General features: G+C 38.3%; 2 protein-coding genes across 5 annotated transcripts in view; both read left to right on the forward strand.

Annotated features, from left to right (window-relative positions):
* The window catches only part of LOC149679097 (ATP-binding cassette sub-family C member 2-like), a 35233-nt gene extending 25668 nt beyond the window's left edge, over positions 1–9565 (forward strand). The window contains exons 4-5 of the mRNA XM_089836916.1: positions 8303–9072; positions 9140–9565. Coding sequence (XP_089693042.1) covers positions 8303–9072; positions 9140–9251 — 882 coding nt within the window. The 3' untranslated portion in view covers positions 9252–9565. The remainder of the gene's footprint in view (positions 1–8302; positions 9073–9139) is intronic.
* Positions 9566–9655: 90 nt separating this feature from the next.
* Positions 9656–13088, forward strand: LOC149679098 (uncharacterized). 4 transcript variants are annotated; one of them, XM_089836915.1, is made up of 8 exons: positions 11275–11424; positions 11541–11627; positions 11690–11758; positions 11863–11916; positions 12004–12120; positions 12662–12724; positions 12794–12893; positions 12959–13088. In XM_089836915.1, the coding sequence occupies exons 2-6, from the start codon at positions 11606–11608 to the stop codon at positions 12667–12669; spliced, it is 270 nt and encodes an 89-aa protein (XP_089693041.1). In that variant the 5' UTR covers positions 11275–11424; positions 11541–11605; the 3' UTR covers positions 12670–12724; positions 12794–12893; positions 12959–13088. The 4 variants fall into 4 exon arrangements, with proteins under 4 accessions (XP_089693037.1, XP_089693041.1, XP_089693038.1 ...); XM_089836911.1 differs by lacking the exons at positions 12662–12724; positions 12794–12893; positions 12959–13088 and having other exon boundaries at positions 9656–11280; positions 11365–11424; positions 12004–12544; XM_089836912.1 differs by lacking the exons at positions 12662–12724; positions 12794–12893; positions 12959–13088 and having other exon boundaries at positions 11504–11627; positions 12004–12544.
* Positions 13089–19104: the final 6016 nt, after the last annotated feature.

The raw sequence follows: 19104 nt of genomic DNA on the forward strand, positions 1-19104 counted from the left end.
ATGTTTAATTTCAAACGGTGTTTTAAAGGTTTTTATTACCGAATTTACACCTTAAATTGTCCGGAAAACTCAAGGTGACGAATCTCAATTTTGGGTGTTTTTAATTTGTAAAAAAGTGTTTTCTTGAATTACACTCTTTTGAAACTTCCATTTCGCTAAATATTAATTGTCCACAAAACTATTTCATATTAATATTAATAATAATCATAAATCAGTGAAAAAATGCGAAATTGTTCTCTCGCCGCTCTCGCGTTATTGTATGAGACAGTTTAACTATAAATAGAAATTAAAAATTTACAGAATTGTGCTAAAAATACCAGTTTATAAAATTTAAAGTCTGAGATCTACCCTTTTAACACCCTTTTTGAGAAAAAGGAGTAATTCCAGATACATTTTACACCTATATTAACTTAGCGTTTTTGTCGTAGATAATGGTCACCTTTAAAATACCAATATAACACCGTTTTTGTTATTCATGTGAAAATGTTAGGTGTTATATAGGTGTATTTAAAAAGTACACCATTTTCACTCCAAAGAAACACTCAATTTTTTTTGTGTGTATGAGACAATTGTGGATGAAAGAATTTCACTCGTTATTTGTAAGTTTAGTTTTCGTTTGCTTTTAGTCCCCACAACTATTTGATACTGAAATTCATCTCTACAAAGACGAAACTTAACGAACTTTTTATTATAATTTTTATACACTATATTGCTACAGAATTTTAGGAGGCTACTAGAAATTTTTTGGTATAGTTTACGGAGTATTTTGAGGGTCCTAACTTTGAAATTTGGGTGCGCTATAGCCCCCATTAAAGGCCTAGCGACGCCACTGCAAGAGTGTCGCCTAACGTTTTTAAGAGTGTCATCTAACACGTTTCAGAGTGTCGCCTAACACGTTTAGCTGTGTTTTATGAATGCACAATACCGCTTGATTACCAATTTCCTATTTAATTTTATTTAAAGGATAAAAATATATTCTTTCATGAATATCATCTTTAAAAAAATGTTTAGAAATTAACTTTTTCAATAATTTTTTCCTGTTTGGATTGACTTTAATATTAAAACATTAATGAAAATGAAAGACCTTATTTAAGAAACCCGCACTATTATAATTTTTCATGTTTAATTTCGAACGGTGTTTTAATAGTGTTATTTTACACCAAATTTACACTTTAAATTGGCCCCTAATAACTCACGGTAAAAAACTCTCTTTTGGGTGTTTTTACGGTGTTTACACCGTTTTAACACGTTTTTTTACACTTCCATTTCTTAGAGTGTGATTATTTGGTCTCGGGACTATTTGGTATCGTGATTATTTGGTATCGTCATTATTGGTATCGTCATTATTTGGTATCGTGATTATTTGGTATCGTGATTATTTGGTATCGTCATTATTTGGTATCGTGATTATTTGGTCTCGGGACGGTTTGGTCTCGTGATTATTTGGTTACCTAACTAGTTGCCTCCTTTTCCAAAGCAATGGTCCCAATAATTCGTTGCCCCCTTTTCCAAAACAATGGTTCCAATAATTCGTTGCCACCTTTTCCAAAATATTCTCCTATTAATTAGTTGCCACCTTTAACAAAATATTCTCCTATTAATTAGTTGCCACCTTTTCCTAAATATTCTCCTATTAATTTGCTGCCACCTTTTCCAAAATATTCTCCTATTAATTAGCTGCCACCTTTTCCAAAATATTCTCCTATTAATTAGCTGCCACCTTTTCCAAAATATTCTCCTATTAATTAGCTGCCACCTTTTCCAAAATATTCTCCTACTAATTAGCTGCCACTTTTTCCAAAATATTCTCCTAATAGTTAGCTGCCATCTTTTCCAAAATATTCTTCTATTAATTATCAGACACCTTTTTCAAAATATTTCTATTATTGCTAATAAATTGTTCGTGGTAAGAGGCGGGATTTTAATACTCATATAAATAATCTTCTTACCTCCAAACAAGGTTGGGTTGGGTTAGGTCCCGAGACCCATTTGTCCCGAGACCCAATTGTCCCGAGACCCATTTGTCCCGAGACCCAATTGTCCCGAGACCCGTTTGTCCCGAGACCCAATTAAATATTAAATATATTATATACATTAATTTATTATTAATATTAATATTAAAAAAAAGACTTGGTTTGCCCAAGTCTAAAAAACAAAACCGTAAGAGTTTTTCCAGTTGACTGAAGCGCGGATATTTTTTTCTATATAATTTTAAAGACAATCCGTATTTTACTACTCTTTAGAATTCAATTCAATCTCATGATTTTACTGGTAATGGATTTATTTCCTATAAATTAATTGAAATAAGAAATTACTTATCTCAGATTTTTCAACAATTCCATTTTCCTAAAACATTTTATCATGAATTTCTTTTCCAAGGGAGATCGTGTTTTAATTTTCAAATAATACTCATTTCCAAAAATACATAAGCGGTCTATTCGACTACAAAAGGGAGGACTTTTATCAGCTTTCATATATTTGATAAAGGAGTTGGTTTCTTCTTTATTCACAGTCACAATTATTGGATGGTGTAGGGAAGATTATAGAGGTGTTGGTTGTCTTTAAAATTATATAGAAACAAGTCACGTAAAAAAATTTCCGTATTAGCTAAGTGTGGTTGAGGTGGGAAGGGCGTGTTAGTTTCGTATGTGCGAATGTAGTACAGTATTCATGTTTTCTAACTCGCTAACTTAATATTCGAGATGGCCCAACGTTTGGTGTACATTAAGTTCTTACCACATCTAGATAAAAAGGTCTTTTCGCCTATCCAGCCTCCACAGACAATCCACAAACATACACACTCACAGATCATAATCGTAAAGCCAGTATGTCTTTCACAACGTAGATAAAAACCTATAACAAATACACATTGAAGTGTCAGGAGATATTTTCAACGACAACAATAAATAAATAGCAGCAACCCAGCCTTTACACATAGTGCCCTTTCCGTATGAAAATGAATCTCTCATTCTAGCTACCTTCACCGTATTCCCCATCCTCCTTCGCTGACCCCAAAAACCGGAGTAAGGAGAATATATTTTAATCCGTTTCGATACGACCGTCCGTCAAATGAACCCTAAACTTTATCCTCGCCGCAATCTAACCGGGTGAATACTTTGACGATGCCGATCTTATTTCTTTCCCAATACTTTTAAGAGCCTAAAGAGGATATCATCTTAACTATAGGTCCAGACAAACTTGTTTTACGTCCATCCGAAGTCGGAAAATTGCCTTTAACTCATGCCATAGCGCTAATGTATTTCCTCTCGCAATTCTTTCACATTACGAGCTCCAACGTGGTAGCGGATCTTGCCTTAATCGCTTTCTATCCACGCTTGTTTCTCGTGTACCCGGGGTTAACTCACAAACACACACACACACACCCACACACACACACACACACACACCCACCCACACCCACACACACACACACACCCACCCACACCCACACACACATTCAATTCATCAGCGCAATACCTAGGTGTGATTATATAACCACACCTAGCTAAAAAATATCCGCGCTTCAGTCAACTGGAAAAAACTCTTATCGTTTTGTTTTTTAGACTTGGGCCTGAGCTTGGGCAAACCAAGCCTTTTTTTAATATTTAAGGGACATTATTGATAGAAATTAAGTATTTTTATTCTGATTCTTTACGTTGAAATATGCCGCCTAGGATTTTTTACCTCTCCGAGTGACGATGACGTCACGGAGAGGTTTTACACTGGACGTGTCTGTGTGTGTGTCTGTCTGTCTGTCTGTCTCTGTGTGTGTCTGTCACCGCGTTCGCACTTGGCAAGTCGGTGCAAACGTGTTCGCAATTTCCGGACCGCGTTCGCAGTACACAGAAATTCGGAAAATTTTACTTCATTGCTTTATCCATCTTATTTGACGCCAATCATTAACTAGCCGTTACACCTTCATCTGTTGGCTAACCGCCAATTCTTTCACTCAATTCCACCGTCTACTACTCTTTCGTCTATACCACATAGACACCAAACTCGAACATTGGCTTCTAACAGCACCATCTACTAGTCTTTCGTCTATACCACATAGACACCAATCTGTAACATTGGCTTCTACTCCATCATCGTCGTTAGGCTTAAGATGTACGCGGCGAGCGGCTAGGGTTACGAGAAACGTCTAGCCTCCCTAAGGTGGGATCGCCACCAAAGGTCCACGCTATTGCGCATTTTCTTATCACTTAAAGGACCCTGCGGCTCTATCATCTGCCCCTGTGAATTGTTTTTTCTGCGCAAAATTTTATAGCTAGATAGTGCTGGTCCCTTTCGGTGGGTTTGAGAACTATCCATAAGAAGCAACTAGGGTCCATTGCCCCGTTTTGGATTTGCTACTAAAATGGAGTATTTCCCTCTGTCGTTGGGAGGGGCTAAATTTTGTACCCACATCGCCTATGAAAGGTTTTGAGAAGTTGCGCTTGGTCTTGGTGTAAAGAAACGCGCGCCGTGCCTATGCAAATTTTACCTTGAAGAACTATCTCTCTTTGCACTAATGTGAAGTGCAGGCACAGTGGGGTTCTAAAGTCATTTTCCTCTGAATACCAACCCTTTTTCTATTATTAAAGGAGGGAACGTTTTCAAGCAAAACCTGTATTTTGAAAAGAAGCAGGTTGTTTTTATTTCAAAACGTCAGATAAAATTATCACAAGTTTCACAAAATTTGAATAAAATATATTTTATTTTTTATTATTCGGTAAGTAGAGAACTTAAAATCGGGTTTTATGATTCTCTATTAATGTCTCTATAGATGGAGCGTCAATCATCCCACGGTTTTTGTGAATTTTTTGAGGGTGGTCCTCCTCTTTGGTAGGCTTATCTTTCAACTTGCCCTAGAAATTTTATTCAACAATATTAATCAGCTCAAAAATGTTCTTAGTTTGCCAACATGCGTGTTAAGGTTAAATAACACCAAAGCTGATTTGTGGCTAGACGCACTGAAATCCTTGCGCACCATAAAAAGAATGAAAACTCCGTAGCTAATACCCGTTTACCATTAGCCCTTTCACTGGTCTAATTGCCACCATGATCTTTTCTTCTTTTATAATATCTACACCTGATTTTTTAAACGTGTATTTAACTTTCGGCTCACTCTGAACCGTTAATGTCTCTTCAATACAGACACGAAAATCAACACCCATAGTTTACTACACCTTGAGCCTCAATTATTTACTCTTTAGTTCAGTAGGTCTATTACGGATAATACTTGATTTAACCGACAGAGTGTAAGCCTTAGAGTTCTTCTTGATATAAATAAAGCAAGGATTGTTCTATATACAGATGTTGTATAGCAAGTAATATATAAACAGCAATTTCAAATAATAATATTAAAAAATGTCCTTGGAATATCAAAAAGAAACAGAGCTTTCAAGTTACAAAACTACTAAAGGCATCGTAATTACGAAAAATACTTCCACATATTCACTTTATATTATGGAAAAAGGGAATATTAAGGTTCTCTATGATTTCTTAACACATCAACACAAGGCTAACTGCTAACGCGACGCACTAGTGTAACAGACAAAAACATAGACTGCTTTTTAACTCTTTCCGTATTAATTTTGAGTTGAGAAACAAGATTATCTTAAATATCAAAATAAATATAATGAATATTAAACATTTTCTTCGTTAGTTGTTCGCCTTATTGAGCGTTACATCGTTTTGATAAAGAACAATTAAACATTCTTGAGAGACTTGACTAATATTGGCGTTTGAAATGAAGCATACGCCGGTTGCTTCGCCTTACTCAAATAGGTAGTATATAAGGGCGTCGAACTACAGTTCAAGGCAAGAACAACCGCAATAGCGAAAACCTTTGGTGGACAACCCACTCTAGGGAGGTTAGACGTTTCTCGTAACCCTAGCTGATCGCCGCAAATGTCTTAAACCCAACAATGACGATGGAGTTAGAAGCCAATGAGACAGATTGGTGTCTATGTGGAATAGATGGAAGACCAGTAGATGGTGGTGGTTAGAAGCCAGTATGTACAGACTGGTGTGCAAGTGGAATGGATGAAGACCAGAAGATGGTGGTGATTAGAAGCCAGTATGTACAGACTTGTGTCCAAGTGGAATGGACGAAGACCAGAAGATGGTGGTGATTGGAAGCCAGTATGTAGAGACTGGTGTCCATGTGGGATGGACGAAGACCAAAAGATGGTGGTGATTAGAAGCAGAGGAGCCATTTCCGTGACTGTGAAAGCAGTTCGGAAATGGCGAACACCTTTGCTCTGATTTGGAAACTGCGAACGCGGTCACGTGGGTGTAACAACAGACACACACGATCGTTACAGAACCTCTCCGTGACATACGTCACTCGGAGAGGTAAAAAAATATCCGCGCTTCAGTCAACTGGAAAAACTCTTCCTTTAGTCTTAATTTGTATTAATTTGTTATAAAAAACATTTTATGCTTGTCAAACGTTATTCATTCGATGTTCCAGTAATACGTTCGTGAGCATATTGGCTCGTGCTGAGTGCCTGTCATTATTTTTTGGCAAAGTGTAAATGACTTTGGAGGCGAGTGGTAAATAATTTCACCATTGGTGTACGGGTGGTAACATAATTCACCTTTGGTAGGCGGATGGTAGCTTAATTCACCACTGGCAGGCGGGTGGTAGCTTAATTCACCATTTGTAGGCGGATGGTTTCTCAATTTACCATTGGTAGGCGAGTGCTGACTTAGTCTCAAACAGTTTAAATTTGTTTCCTTCAGTTTCACTGGGCCGAATCTCTTCAAATTTTAGTGAGACGCATATTGAAAGGTTTTAAATGATCGTGCAAAATTTCGAAGTTTTAAAACCAATAGTTCATTCCCTAAAATTTCCCTAATCGACTAAAGAGGTAAAACAAAATTTTAATGAATGTAAAATTATGTAGGTAGTGTTATATTAATTGAAAAATATCAAGTAAAAGTTTCAAGGCGGTGAAATGGCAAATTAGCGTCGTCTACTGTAGAGTAATGAAAAGTTAGTGTCGTCTGCTGTAGAATTATCTTTTGGGGTACTTACATTTTTAATTAAATTAAGATACTTGGACTTAATTGATTTTGATGAAACTTGAAAAAGGCACACCTTGAATAGTTACTTGTTAATTTGAAAGTATTCCGAAACGTAACTTCGCTTTGGTTTTTAAATGATTCGATGTGCTGGAGCACCAAAAAAGGTGGCAGCTAATTAATAGGAGAATATTTTAGAAAAGGTGGCAGCTAATTAATAGGAGACTATTTTGGAAAAGGTGGCAGCTAATTAATAGGAGAATTTTTTGGAAAAGGTGGCAGCTAATTAATAGGACAATATTTTGGAAAAGGTGGCAGCTAATTAATAGGAGAATATATTGGAAAAGGTGGCAGCTAATTAATATCAGAATATTTTGGAAAAGGTGGCAGCTAATTAATATTGGAATATTTTGGTAAATGTGGCAGCTAATTAATAGGAGAATATTTTGGAAATTGTGGTAACGAATTATAGGGACCATTGTTTTGGAAAAGATGGCAACTAATTAGGTAACCAAATAATCACGAGACCAAACCGTCCAGAGACAAAGTAATCACGATACCAAATGGTCCCGAGACCAAATAATCACGAGACCAAACCGTCCAGAGACAAAGTAATCACGATACCAAATGGTCCCGAGACCAAAAAATCACGAGATCTAATAGTACCGAGACCGTAAAATCACGAGACCAAATAGTACAGAGACCAAAAAGTCCCGAGACCAAAAAATCACGGGACCAAAAAATCACGAGACCAAATGGTCTCAAGACCCTATTGGTGAGACCAGTTAGTCCCGCGACCAAACCAGCGAGACCATATTTTCCTGTACCGTGGTATATTATATACACTTACAGCCGCCATTGTAGGTTTTTTCCTAAATTATAGAAACTAGTTTCTCCTCCATTTTGTTAAGTTTTCAAGAAAAGGATTAATTTTCATTTCGTGACGCATAATTGATCAAAATTTTACCTCTCCTAGTGACGATGATGTCAGGGAGACGCACTACAATTTACGTGTAATATTTTCTGGAAAGTGTTAGGAAAATGAGGAAACGGGTATAACCTGGCACCCTATCCTCTACTCAATCGAGACTTTTTTTTAGTATATATACCATACCATTAATCCTATATTAAAGGTGCTGTCTTACCTATGAACGATATTATATTTTTCAATCTTTTTAGCTAACGATAATTTCCCTTTTTTGAAATGAAACGTCTGTTCAGTCTTTTCTTTCTCGTGGAACAATTTTTGGTTCTGCAAATTAAGTACTAATTTAGTATTTTGATTTCACAGCTTCTACAGACGATTACATGGTTTATCGCTGCCACTACGGGTTGGGAATCAAATGCGGTCTCCATAGAAAGAGTTGACGAATACTGTCGTTTGGAGTCCGAGGCCGACTGGGAGAAACCAGAATCTCAACCGCCTGCTGATTGGCCTCAACAAGGACAAATCATATTCCAGGACTACAGCACCAGATACCGAGAAGGATTAGATTTGGTCTTGAAGGACATAGATGTCAGGATTGAAGCTGGAGAGAAGGTGGGCGTGGTGGGGCGGACAGGGGCGGGAAAGTCGTCGCTGACGCTGGCGCTCTTCCGTCTCATCGAGAGGGTGCGCGGTCAGATCGTCATAGACGGAGTGGACGTGGAAGGATTGGGCTTGTCCTATTTGCGTTCGCGGTTGACCATCATCCCTCAAGAGCCTGTCCTCTTCTCGGGCACACTCAGAGTCAACTTGGATCCTTTTGGACAAAAAGACGACCAGCGACTATGGGCCGCCCTTGAACACTCGCACCTGAAATCCTTTGTGGCGTCACTCGAGCAGGGACTGGAGCACCCCGTTACCGAAGGAGGTAGCAACATGAGTGTCGGTCAGCGTCAGTTGGTCTGCTTGGCTCGTGCCTTGTTGAGGAACACCAAGATCCTGATCTTGGACGAAGCGACGGCCTCGGTTGACATGGACACCGACGATCTCATTCAAGAGACCATCAAGAAGGAATTCTCCAACTCCACCATCATCACCATCGCGCACAGAATAAACACCATCATGGACTACGACAAGTTAGTTTAACAAATTTTTAAACCGGCTTAAAATGATTGCTAATTTCATATCTTTAACTTTTCAAAGGGTGATGGTTCTCGATCAGGGCCGAATTGTGGAATTCGACTCTCCAGATGCTCTCTTAAGGAATGAACAGTCTATGTTCTACGATTTGGCCAAAGATGCCAACATACTCTAGATCACCTTTAAATTGAGCATATATGCCTTACGTTTATTGTTATGCATAGTTTGTTAAGAATCTATAACGAACTACTTTTTTATTTAGTTTGTTATTAATAGAGCAACGGCACGTGGTGTTTTTTTTAGTAAACAACACATTTTAATTGTCTAAACTAGTTAAGATATCTATAATCCTTGGGTCAGTATTTGGTCAAAGATAATTCTTAAATGTTTTCAGCCCATGTAATAATAATAATACACTCTTTAAAAGAGGAAATCAGAAAATTTACAAATGGAAACAAATTAAACATTGAAATTTTCATTTAAAAGTGATTTAACACTGCGTCTGATGTCATACTTTACAGTTTAATTTTTGTTTAAAATACCAATTTCCTTAGGGGAGTGATACGATTATGGCCAATTTGCCGGTGGCTCTGAGCAGCTATAGGGAACTGCCATAACGGGTAAACTACTTTTACGGGAAACTGTATTTAGAGCGCCATGGTTTTGAGGACCACTATTATAAGGGAGGATTGAGATCATGTGAAATCTATTGTTTTCATTACTAATTATTAGAATTGTAAACGGCGCCCATAGCCACCTCCATATTTCCCCATAGATGGCGGGAGTACCCCAGGTAAGACTAGAGTAATTATAGACCGAGTAGCGCCGATTGGTGAAATTCGACGTCACAGATCAAAGGTTTCATCTACGGCGGTGCACGCATTTTGTTTCGCGTGTACGTGAATAGATGGCGTTATACACTCCCTCCATCAGTTCGGAACTGCAGAACTGATTTGAAACGATCTAAATCCCACAATCCATATGTCGTCTGCTTTTGTTTCATGTAATAGGAAAAAGTACGATAACGTTTAAGCTAAGGCAAGGCAACGGGTAATATAGGCGGCAATGGTAGGTAACATCAAAAGCGCATAGATAACCAGAAAGTGAAGAACGAGAAGCCTGAACCGCAACGTGAAAAATGAGTTCCCCCATAGTCGATTCAAGATTTCCGTCCCCCTTACAGAGCGACGGGAAGAGTTGGTCTTATGCCGCGGCGGAGAGTTACTTTCGCGTAGTTTTACACAGGGTACATGCGTAAGTTGGCTCGAAAAAATAGTTCACTTATTTCCTTATCTTCATGTCGTCTGCTATAGTTTAATTCCAAGGCTTAATTTAATCAAGTCATTTAGGTAGTCAGGAATCGGCACAGTTGTCAAAATGTCAGATTTGAATTTAGCAAACATTTTGGAAAGCTACGAAAAGGATGACTTTTTCCTGATTGATAAAGACGGGAAACTTAAAGGTGCAATAGAATGCATGAAAAACAATGACAGTTTAAAACAAATATTAGAAGATATGTGTAGCCAGTATGATTTGTTGAAATCAAAATATAAAAAAGAACAATGTGGGTATTCCTCGTTTTTGTTCGCTTGGAACAACTGGGTACATAATATATTGTTCCAAAATGATAAACCTCACCCAGTTATTGTGTGCCACGAAGAATTTAAATCAGAACTTTCCATTGGTTTGCCTGGAAAGTTCTAGATGCCAAAGCTAGGGTTTCTAGAGAAACTGATATTGAATTGAGCCTAAAAGTTGATAGTCTGCAAAAGCTCAGCTTTTGCGCTAAAAGTGCTAACTGTTCTGCTGTTTTCTTTCGAGGCATTTCAATAATAAAAGCAATAACAAGGCCTCGGAAACAATATCAAAATTCAACTTAACGAAACATGAAAATTCCACGACGATTGAACCGAAAGAGCGCTAAAAAACAACCGGTCCGTTAAGCCTAGTTAAGCAGCCGATTTCTCAATAGTATTCTCCACTATCGCCAGGAGTCGCTACCATCGCGAACTACTTTCCGCTTGTCGCGTGACATTAACGATGACCTAATATACCTCTGATTCGATTGGTAGTTGAAAACGAGGCTCACCAACCACCCATTTGTGTCCCCCCTTGCTTCTCATTTTACACGAATACCGTTGCTAAAGGCTGGAAAGGTTTAATGTTCTTCACTTTCTGATCTATGCGCTTTTGGTAACATGAAGGTATGTATATATATGTAAAGGTATTTTATCCATTAACTGAGTACACCAACAATGTGTTTATGTATATACTATTTATTCGTGTAGTGAAGAATAGGTACACCTTTGAGCGTTTTGGTTACATGCTTCGCTCGTATATGAACACGGGTACGTACATATTTCGCTATTGCCTTCGATCTTGAACTGACTTGGAAAATACATTAAAAGGATCGGTTACTGTATCTAGGTTATCTAAATGTTTCTCCCTCAAACATTCTTCGCAGGACGTAATAAACTTGAGGAATAACGTTGATGGCTGTTTGAGGTTTCCGAAAGCTTTGTTTCCAGCATGAATTGCATCAGGATGCAGGGTATGGTTAGATTTGGGATCGCAAATGCTATCGAAACATTGACAACACACCTTGTTTTCAAGTGAAAAGCAAATGTAGCCTGCTAGATAGTAGACTGACATACTGTCTAATGTTACAGGTATATCTATTGGGTTAGTGCTAGTAAGCCCTAGAGTGTCAACAATAAATGCCAGGCTATCAGGACCATTACACGCGTACATATCATATGATCTACTTAAGTAACATTCATCCTCAGGCGATATATCACCTTCCATGACGTCTACTTGGAGGAATGCGTTATCGGGATCAGGTAATTGATGCGAGTCATCCGCCTCTTGGTATCTTTCAAAGACTTCCAGTAATTCACGCTGAGCATCTGGAATGCGTTCTGTGTCAGGCATATGCAGGACAGGATGTAGTTCTTCAACGACATTGCAGGCAAACATGGTATCCGTTGCATTACAACTCACATTATTGTCAGAGGGTACTGTGACACCATGGATGAAGGATGCGCGTGAGGAAATTTGTTTTCACGCTATAGGATCGGCAACTCCCTATCTCGAACGAAAAAATATTCTGTATATACTCTGTTACAACGTCGGTTGTCAGCACGCGCAAAGCTATTTCTCTATGTAACGTAGCTTTGTACGTGCTGTCAAGAGACAAAAAAACTTCAGGATCTTCAGGATTTAAAATATCCGCGAGTTTTTTAGCTCGAGTGCACGGACCTCTAGGCCTTAGTTTCAAATACGTGTGAAATTGCATACAGTCTACTACACGCATTTGAAACTAAGGCCTAGAGGTCCGTGCACTCGAGCTAAAAAACTCGCGGATATTTTAAATCCTGAAGATCCTGAAGTTTTTTGTCTCTTGACAGCACGTACAAAGCTACGTTACATAGAGAAATAGCTTTGCGCGTGCTGACAACCGACGTTGTAACAGAGTGTATATAGAATATTCTGTCGCTCGAGATAGGGAGTTGCCTATCCTGTAGAGTGAAAACAAATTTCCTCACGCGCATCCTTCATCCATGGTGACACTATCACGTTCCAAAGGCTCATGAAGGTTGCAATGTCTACGAGACACTGGTGGTTTTACTATGGTAGTCAAAATGTCTGGTGAGATATATTCCTGCAGTTGTTTAATAAGCAATATTCGTAATCGCTGTCTAAATGCATTTGCTGTAGGGTATCTATTTCCTCTGTCACGTATACGACCGAACAAACCCTCTAAGGCGTTTTGATTGAATCGTCCTGGCATGATATATGTAAACCCATCCTGTCTTAGGTACTCGTCTAAGTCAAGTATTGATATTGTTGACATTATTAACCCTGTCTGACACGGTTTCCAAGAACGCCCGATTTGTATGCGTTCAATGATGGACATTACTTCTTGTAGCAGACGTCTTCTCTCTACATTTAAGGCCTTGCTCTTGCAACAACCTCGCATGATTGCAAACCAATTGCACATCAAACGGCAGAACCAAGCAGTTGTCTTCGCAGCTTGGTCAAGCCTATTTACCTGCACAAGTGTTTCCAAGGCCGCAGCTGTGGAGCTACTTAAGACGTCTTGCGCAAGTGGAACCCTCATTTTTTGGTAATGCGATGGATTTACATGTGTCGCGGTCAGTTTTGGTGCCAATTTTAATTCAGACGTTGATTGCAGGTTCACAAGTTCCCTTATGTACTTCACATCAACGGTGTCACTTGGCAGGTCATATTGAGCTACAATATCGGGTGGTATTTTCATGGTGTTGTTCAAGAGCGCTGTTCTAATATTCTTGAACACATGGGGTGGATCAGCCATCACATAAATGTCTTTACTTGGTTTGCACGGGTGAGGAAATGTGTTTCGTCTCTCATGTGCATTAACCTTGATCCCCATAAGATTTAAACTTCTAAGGTTGTTGGGACCCATGTCACTCACTAGTGAAACCACTTGCAGGCCAATATTGTCAAGAGCTTTGATACAGTCCGTGATTAATTGTGTTTGATCTCGTCCATTGACACTGTTTCCTGTTAGGTGGTACGCCAAAATATATTTCCACTTTTGACTAGCGGAGCGTACCATTATCACAGCAGCATGGGTAGCCTTGTTGTCTCCTGGAAGGGTTGCGTTACCAATTACTTGTTTCAGCCCAGCATCGTATTCAACCGCTTGCCTAATCTGGATCTCGTCCACCAGTATGACCACTTTCCGTTGCATGTCTGTTAGACTTATTACATGGGTTTTAAGGATATTCAGTGCATCGTCTTGAATTCCAGGAGGTGCCTGGAACACTTCAATGAACTTTTGCAATGTTCTAATTGCGGGTAATGGGAATCCACGGTGTCTAAGATACTGATAACCTTTGTTGCCAACATTATGAAGTAAAGACAAGGATTCACACTTGGTTTGAGCTGACCACTGGCAATTACGTGTGATGTCCACTACACGTTTAATCTGATCTTCAGTGAAAAGCCTCTCCCAAGCTAGTTTGTACGCGTTAAGGCGTTGAATTGTCTTTACGAGTTCCTTGTTCTCGTTCGATAACCGTTGAATAGTTAAATGCGATACAAGCACCTCATCGCTGTCATCGCGTGTGTTGTGTGTGGCATCTACGGTTTGGGTTAGCTTATGTACCATAGAATCATCTGGGGGAAGTGTTTGTGTCGCTTGAGTTAATATACTATTTGATGATGTTTGACACATTGTAACACTTAACGTTGATTCATGGGCTTGGATTAGCTGTTGGGTAGCGTTAGTTTCAACATCTTGATCCCTGATATTGATAGATACATTGGCACCTTCAGGATCATTGTCTTGATTCGTCGTGTTACACATAGGTGTATCGCTCGTGGCACGCTATGGATACCAATATGATATACCATTATTAGACAGTGATACCTATTAAGGCCACTAGTATTACATCGAATCGACTGTATGACTATGAGGCTGGGTGGATGTAATTGGGACATCTTGCTATGATTGCAGTAAGAGCTGCTAATTTGAGCCTATCGAATAGTGCGTCGCGACAATAATAGTAACATGTGTCTTACCGTTATACAGGAGAGTGTATTGCTGTGAGAAGGGATCACAGATATACGTCGCTGGAATCGGGAAGCAATTGTAGGAATGGCCAACGGTAACTTCTGTCCTTTAACACCAAAGGCGGTGGTTGCAAAATGATCCTATTGTTATAAACGCCATTATAGTAATAATTATAAATTATTGTCACATGAAGGATATTTAATAAATATTTGAGAATTATTGCTGTACTTCTATTCGTACCTTACAAACACTGAGGTTAGTCAATGGTTTACCGGTTGGCCGACCAAGAAACAAAAGCCACTTCCTATTGATATCGGGGGTTCTTGGTATCCGATACATTGGTATCCCTGAATCTGTTCTGTTGCTGCAATGCAATACAGCACACTTTCGTTGCTTGACACCTACCATGGCTTTGTTTTGAACAAATGACACAATTTTATCGCAATCAAGCTTTATTATCTCCATAACAAAATACAATGATGTCACAAACGGTTTTTAACACGTTTAAATCTCGCGGGCAGTTCCGGTTTACCACTTGTTGGTTCGTATCAAATCAGTTCTGCAGTTCCGAACTGATGGAGGGAGTGTATAACGCCATCTATTCACGTACACGCGAAACAAAATGCGTGCACCGCCGTAGATGAAACCTTTGATCTGTGACGTCGAATTTCACCAATCGGCGCTACTCGGTCTATAAATACTCTAGATGGTACCAGAGGCTAATGCCATGATCCCACGTTCTTAGTGCATAAATCCGTTTTTGTAGTAAGTTTATGCATTGCATTTAATTGTACTAGTAAGGTTAAGCATTTTGAATTGTGTTTTACGTCTGTTCGATACATTTAAAGCGAGAGAGAGGATTATGGTGTTATCTAAGGTTTAATACTCCATTTAAAATTCCTGTTACCCGTCGACAAAAGGGTTTTACGCTTTCAAGCCCGCTCCCCTATTTCAAAATTTGAAGAAATCGAGTGGAATTTTTAAAAAGTATATAGCGACGTTATAGATGGTGTTTATTATTAGAAGTTACGTGTATTTCTCCACAAATCTAGAAGAACTTTAAAAGTACTAGCTTGGAGCACCAGGTATTACAATTATAACGTAAGTAAATTTATTGAAGTTAGAGCTAAGGGTTATAATTTTTTGTTAGGGCATCGAGGGGCTATTCACTCTCATTTTCTGTACTTCTTTTAATTGCTATTTACGGGTATTTCGTTTAACCACTATTAAAGGATGCTCATCGTGGGGTACTTCTGTTCGTGTCACAGTATTATGATTATAACAGAAGTTAAAAATTGAAGTAATCATTTTAAAACAGTTAAGGTAGCGCATCGACGGGTTATTCACTCATAATTTCTGTACGCCTGTTAAGTACGATATGATGTGTCTACTATTACGAGCCCTGCCCTTGGGTCGCCTTGTCTATTTCCTCCTAGACAAAATATTTGAACAAATTCTACTAATCCTTAATCGAAGGTAACTTTCGTACAGTATACATAAGTTTTACTGGCATAAAAATTGACACGGAAAACATATTTAATGCTTTTCGTTTTTTGGTGGCGTGACTGTTAGGCAAAATAAACATTGAAGTTGAAAATGTCGTTTTGAAAGGCAAATATTATATTAAGTGGGAAAATAGTTTGAACTTTGAACGTATATATTGATTTTTAAACTCGAATCAATCATTTTATTAAAGCACAGAAAGAGCTCTTGGTTCTTAATCAAGACTTTCAATAGTAATTTTGAGGAAAAACAAGGACGATAGAGAACGACGTACCAATCCTACTGAATAGAGTTTATCTTCAAGTCTTTGCGGATGGATTTCGCAATGGATGGCGAGAAGTCCTGCAATTGCTCTAAAAATAAAATGCAATCAATTTACGCTGGGATATAGTTCAGGTTAATATAACTAAAACTGAAATTGTAATCTTCAATACCAAATCATTTTAGTCAGTCTGTTTACTATATTTTAAAATAAAAGGGTGAATCCTTAAGGATTTGGTCACATTATATTCTAGTGGAGATTGCTGATTGAAAAATTACTACGCAAATACTTTAAAAAATGCAAATAGTTTATTATGTAATTTAATGAAGGTGCGGCATTATTAATGGATAGGTTCAGGTTCCTAACATTAGACCTTCAACGAAAGGTCCAGTTTAGAACATATCGATATCGATGATAAAAGGATTAAACTATCCTTAATTACGATTAATATCCAATTAATTCGGCTTAAAATTAAAGAGTAGGAGCGCGCAATTTTTTGAGTTACTTGAAAAACTAGCACACACGATGTGAATTCAGCCTTGGCTATAAGGATATTTTTTGAACTAGTCAAGCCCCTTAGCGTCCACAACATTAAACTGGTTCATAGGACTTGTCTCCCCTTGGTTAACATAAAGACGTGACTCAAGCCGTGCGACTCATCAACTTTAATTCCAATTAATTGTAATTAGGCTAAGTTTCATTTTAGTCGAATGTTAGATAATATGCACTTTTTCTTTTCATTGTGTTTTACCCGAGGGGTCGGTCATTCATGAAATCCCGTACGCTACCCGTGAAATCCAATTTAAGAAATCCGAAATCAAGGCTGATTTCGAAATCAAATAAAAAATCCGAAATCAGCAACGAAATCATAAAATCAGTAAAGAAATCACAAAATCAGTAAAAAATCACAAAATCAACAAAGAAATCACAAAATCAGAAACAAAATCAGTAAAGAAATCGTGAAATCCATTACAAAATTCACGAAATCAAAAGAAATCACTAAATCATGTGGAAAATTTCAAAATCCGAGGAAATCACGCGAAAAACCTCAAAACTCAAAGAAATCAAGGGAAATATCGCAAAATCCGTCGAAAACACGGTAAAAATAGCAAAATCCGACGAAATCACGGGAAAAATCTCAAAATTCGATGAAATCCATTGGATTTTATAATAATGCAGCGCCTGCTGTCGTGTCAGCAGTGAGCACGAAAATAATGTGCTCCCTGGTGTCAGTGACGTTTATCCGCTTGATATGCGCGTGCGCGGGACCTTTTAAACAAGATGCCCCGGACATTTCGGAAACATTTTCGGAAAGGCATATTTAATCCAACTCTACAGAATCTTCGACTTTTATTCCTTTAGTTTATTTCAAAAGTGCCGGGGATGGGGGAACGGTCTTTATTTGTTGGGTCGGATACTTTTGAATTTGTGTCTCTGGGGTCTTTATTTTTCTTTTAATTTGATGTGCTAATTCAATAGTTAACGATGTGGCTACTATTACGGCCCAGCCTATGGTTATCTTGTTAGTTAATACTTTAGGCAAACTGTAGGGTTAAGAATTTTTCAAAACTTTCGTTAAACACTAATATTTCCCAAAACAGCGGCCGCTATTTCTAAAACAGCAGCGCTGAACTACGTCGCTGTTTTTAGGAATCGCGGTTGCTTATTCGAGAACTGCTCTTCTGAGAACTGCTGATATGAGATACAGGTACACCTAGGTTCATTATAGTATCAGGGCTTATTTATGATCGATAATATCATATAGACCGTTTTTCTTCTATTTATCTCATTGTTTGTTTGCTTTATTATGGTATCTAGATCGGGATTACAATGCTTGTAATGGCGTTTAAGTTAAACAAGAGGTTCCAAGGAAACCCTTACAATTTTGTCGCGCTTTCTAATGTATTTTAGCAATGTATAATGAACTCCATATTGATATAATAGCAAAGGATAATTATTACAAAAACTATATTTAGGCACTGTATAATTAATGCCTTACTTATATACAGTGACATTGCTAATTAATATTGAAATCGTATAAAGAATATCTCCTCAACAAAAGCCGAGATACAACAAACCCCAAAAAATCCTTATTTCTCAGCCTGTTCTCATGCGGCTCTGTCGACACAGGCCAGATGTCCAGTTTAAAAAAAAATCCTTATTTCTCAGCCTGTTACGGCTACAATGACAGGGAGCCGAACATAAAGAGGTCACACAAAAGACACGTGTCCTTGGAATGACCCATATTAGTTTAAAACACATTTCCGCACAATTTAAATGAGATCATAGTGTTTAGCCATAGCCCACTCGATCACGCGCGTCACGACGCAAGCTGCTCGCGCTATAGAAGCCCCTTCAAACGGCCAAAAAGTGCAACTTTTGGATTCTTGGCGGGAAATTTTTTTTCAAAAGTCGCGCTTATACATGTAAACTGAATTCTTTGATCGGGCTTCTATAGCGCGAGCAGCTTGCGTCGTGACGCGCGTGATCGAGTGGGCTATGGTTTAGCAGACGGCATAATGAATTTTAAACTTTTTAGGACGGTCTGAGACAAGGACTAGGCAATATCCCCGTCGGCGTTACAGCGTCACTTTCGGCGAAAATGAGCCAAATAACGATGAAACCGAATTAAAAATAACGATGAAACCGAATTAAAAATAACGATGAAACCGAATTAAAAATAACGATGAAACCGAATTAAAA

Source organism: Phalangium opilio, unplaced genomic scaffold (assembly GCF_054372755.1).
Source record: "Phalangium opilio isolate 3A_F unplaced genomic scaffold, DU_Popi_V2 ptg000042l_1, whole genome shotgun sequence".
NCBI lineage: Eukaryota > Metazoa > Arthropoda > Arachnida > Opiliones > Phalangiidae > Phalangium > Phalangium opilio.

Coding starts and splice junctions, on each gene's coding strand:
- LOC149679098 (XM_089836911.1), top strand. CDS start 11,606: ATGAATTGCATCAGGATGCAGG. Junction 11,628..11,689: donor GAATTGCATCAGGATGCAGG/GTATGGTTAGAT, acceptor CTTGTTTTCAAG/TGAAAAGCAAATGTAGCCTG. Junction 11,917..12,003: donor GAATGCGTTATCGGGATCAG/GTAATTGATGCG, acceptor GTTCTGTGTCAG/GCATATGCAGGACAGGATGT.